General features: G+C 40.7%; 1 protein-coding gene across 1 annotated transcript in view; it reads left to right on the forward strand.

Moving 5' to 3' along the window:
* The window catches only part of LOC108410766 (tripartite motif-containing protein 16-like), an 8,851-nt gene extending 5,774 nt beyond the window's left edge, over positions 1–3,077 (forward strand). The window contains exons 5-6 of the mRNA XM_037539119.1: positions 783–842; positions 1,778–3,077. Of these exons, the coding sequence (XP_037395016.1) occupies positions 783–842; positions 1,778–2,313 (596 nt within the window). The 3' untranslated portion in view covers positions 2,314–3,077. The remainder of the gene's footprint in view (positions 1–782; positions 843–1,777) is intronic.

A 3,077-nucleotide genomic window follows, 5' to 3' on the forward strand; every position in this document is an offset into this window, starting at 1 on the left:
TCCCCAGTGTGGACCATGTGGATTGGTCCCTGTTAAAAGGGGGGAAATAAAATATTTTACTATAGATAGATAGATAGATAGATAGATGGATGGATGGATGGATGGATGGATGGATGGATGGATGGATGGATAGATAGATGGCCTGGGTTCGATTCCCCGACCGGGTGACCAGGATCCTCTCTCTGTGGAGTTTGCATGTTCTTCCAGTGTCTGTGTGGGTTTCCTCCGGGTTCTCCGTTTCCTCCCACAGTCCAAAGACATGCAGTCAGGCCAATTGGACATGCTAAATTGCCCCTGGGTGTGAATGTGTCTGTCTGTCTGCCCTGCGATGGACTGGCAACCTGTCCAAGGTGTATCCTGCCTTCTGCCCATTGACCGCTCTGATAGGAGCGTCAGCACCCAAGCCCCCCCCCAAGGGAGAAGCGGCTTAGAAAGTGTGTGTGTGTGTATATAGATTTATTATTTTTCATTTATTTTTCCATTTTGTAAAGATTTTGTATCTGCACACTTTTTGCACCTTTTCACTGCAACAATAAACACTCTTGGACTGAATGTGCTATTTTGGTCTTTTGGACACCTACAGGCTTGTGATAGTCTACACTATCCTCTCCAGAGCTAAGTGTGACAGTTTTGTTCTATAACATATTATGCATGTCACTATAACTACTCATAAGCAATTATACAAGCTGGTATCGCACATGTATAAGATATTATGTATACCATATAATGTCTTATAAATGAATTTAGGTAGAAAATGTAACCATGTTCAACTATTTCAACAGTGAAAGAAATCCAGATAATTTGCCGTCCTGAACCGCAAACCAGAGGGGAGTTTCTAAACTGTAAGTCTGATTCACACACATCAGCTGTATTTCCTCCTCATATATAATCCCCTTCCTCTAAGAACATGAGGAACAGATGTAAGAATAAGATAAGGATGGAGGAGTCAATGCCAACTATTGTTAGTCAATCAGACATTCAACACTTCATCACTTTCATTACCTGTTTCTGGTCTTAAATTGCTTCACTGAAATTTAACTACATCAACAAATAAAAGACCTTCTTCATCCTTTCACAATACCCACCTCTTAACTGTACTAATCCATTAAAAACTCGGGATGAAGTTGGAGAACCTGAACCACAGACCTGCGTCACATACTACAGCAGGGCTTTTCCTTTTGAGTGTAGTTTTTGAGCTCTTCCTCATGCTCTCAAAGAGATTTTCCCTTTTTGGTCTTGGTTCAATTTATTAGATGAATGCAATTTATTATATATCAATACAATTTATTATGTACTGTAATCTCATCAAAAGATACGGTTTAACTATATTTGAGAAAAACATATGGTGGGGTCCATTTGGGAGGCAGCTGCATAAGGCAGCATTTGGTTCCTATCTAATATTATAGATAACATATTAGTGTTTGTGGTGCTCCAGAAATCAGTCCTGTGGTTAAATTTAGGCAGTTCTGCTGTCTAACATGTCCTGCTGGATTTGTGACTCGTTACGTGAAGTTAACATAAGTTACCATAGCTAACGGGCTAGCTGTGTTAACACGCTGGTTATTTGCCTTTCGTTTGTGTTTTTTGACGATGAACGTTATAGAAGTTTGGAGGTGCTGGCTGAGGGACTGAGGAAGAGGTCTTGTTACTAGGCAGAAAGCTTTGTGTAGAACAGTAGGAGGCAACTCACTTTTCCTGGTTCTTCGTGGTTCTCTTAAGTCTCTCTAGAGGTTGGCTAAACTGAACTGAACAGAGTGTTGTGTTTTACCTTCCTCAGATGCCTGTGAACTCACACTGGATCCAAACACAGCGAATCAATACCTCCGTCTCTCTAAAAGGAACAGAGTGGTGACCTGGAGTGCCATAGACCAGCTGTATCCTGACCATCCGGATAGATTTGAATGTTTTTCTCAGGTTCTGTGTAGAGAGAGTGTGAGTGGACGCTGTTACTGGGAGGTTGAGTGGAGTGAGAGTGGGGGCAGTGGTATAGCAGTGTCATATAAAAACATTAGAAGAAAGGGAAATAGTACTGAGTGTGCATTTGGACTTAATGTTCGGTCTTGGAGACTACACTGTTCTCGCTCTGGCTGCTCATTCATGCACAACAACGAAAAGACCGATATTCCTGTAGTGCCCAGATCCTGTAGAATAGGAGTGTATGTGGACTACAGTGCAGGAACTCTGTCCTTCTACAGCGTCTCTGATACAATGACCCTCCTCCATAGAGTCCACACCACATTCACTCGCAGCATCTACCCTGGGTTTACAGTGTTTCTGGAATCATCAATTAAACTGTGCAGTTCAAATCAGTAGATGATTAACTGCTCTCCACTGCACTGTAAATAATTTCTGTAGTTTCTACAATATTGTAATGTGTTCAGTCTAGTATGGCACATTGAAAGCGTTATACAGTGTCCTGTATTAAATTCTGGGAAAATATTTACAGTACAAACAGACTATACTGTATCAAACATTATTGTATGGCTACTATAATATTACAATAACAATACTGTATTAATACATCAAAACATACCGTATCATCGGCTGGACTCTAAAACTAGCCCAAAGTACTTTTCTGTGGCAGTAATCTGGTTAGATATCTGGTTTCAGCTAGCTGTGGGATTCAGTCTATGGAATTTCGAGCATCATGTTAACACTGAGCTAACAGTGGCATATATGTACTTTCCCAAATTGAGTTACAGCTTCAGCTTAAACACTGCTTTTGGTGCTGCATGTAACATTTTTGTTGCAATTTGTCAGTGAATTCTTTAGTATATACTTCACATTAAAGCCAACGTTTTTAGAAAAGCCTGTTAGCTTTTAAAACTATAGATATATTAAGTTTCTGTCAAACTAATATGAAACTATTTTTCATTAAAATTCTTTAATTAGGATTTGCGGCTCTTTACACATACTTTTGTGTAAGGGTTGAGCCTGCACCGCCTGCTGCCAGCAGAGGGTGACACCGGCAAGGCGCCGAGGATTAATTAGACCAACTTGATGCACCTGGAAGCCACCTTATATAAGGTGCTGGCAAATGCCAATGTTTGTCACTTCTTTGTAGAGGGGTGACTGGT

This window comes from Pygocentrus nattereri, chromosome 6 (genome assembly GCF_015220715.1).
Source record: "Pygocentrus nattereri isolate fPygNat1 chromosome 6, fPygNat1.pri, whole genome shotgun sequence".
Classification (NCBI taxonomy): Eukaryota; Metazoa; Chordata; class Actinopteri; order Characiformes; family Serrasalmidae; genus Pygocentrus; species Pygocentrus nattereri.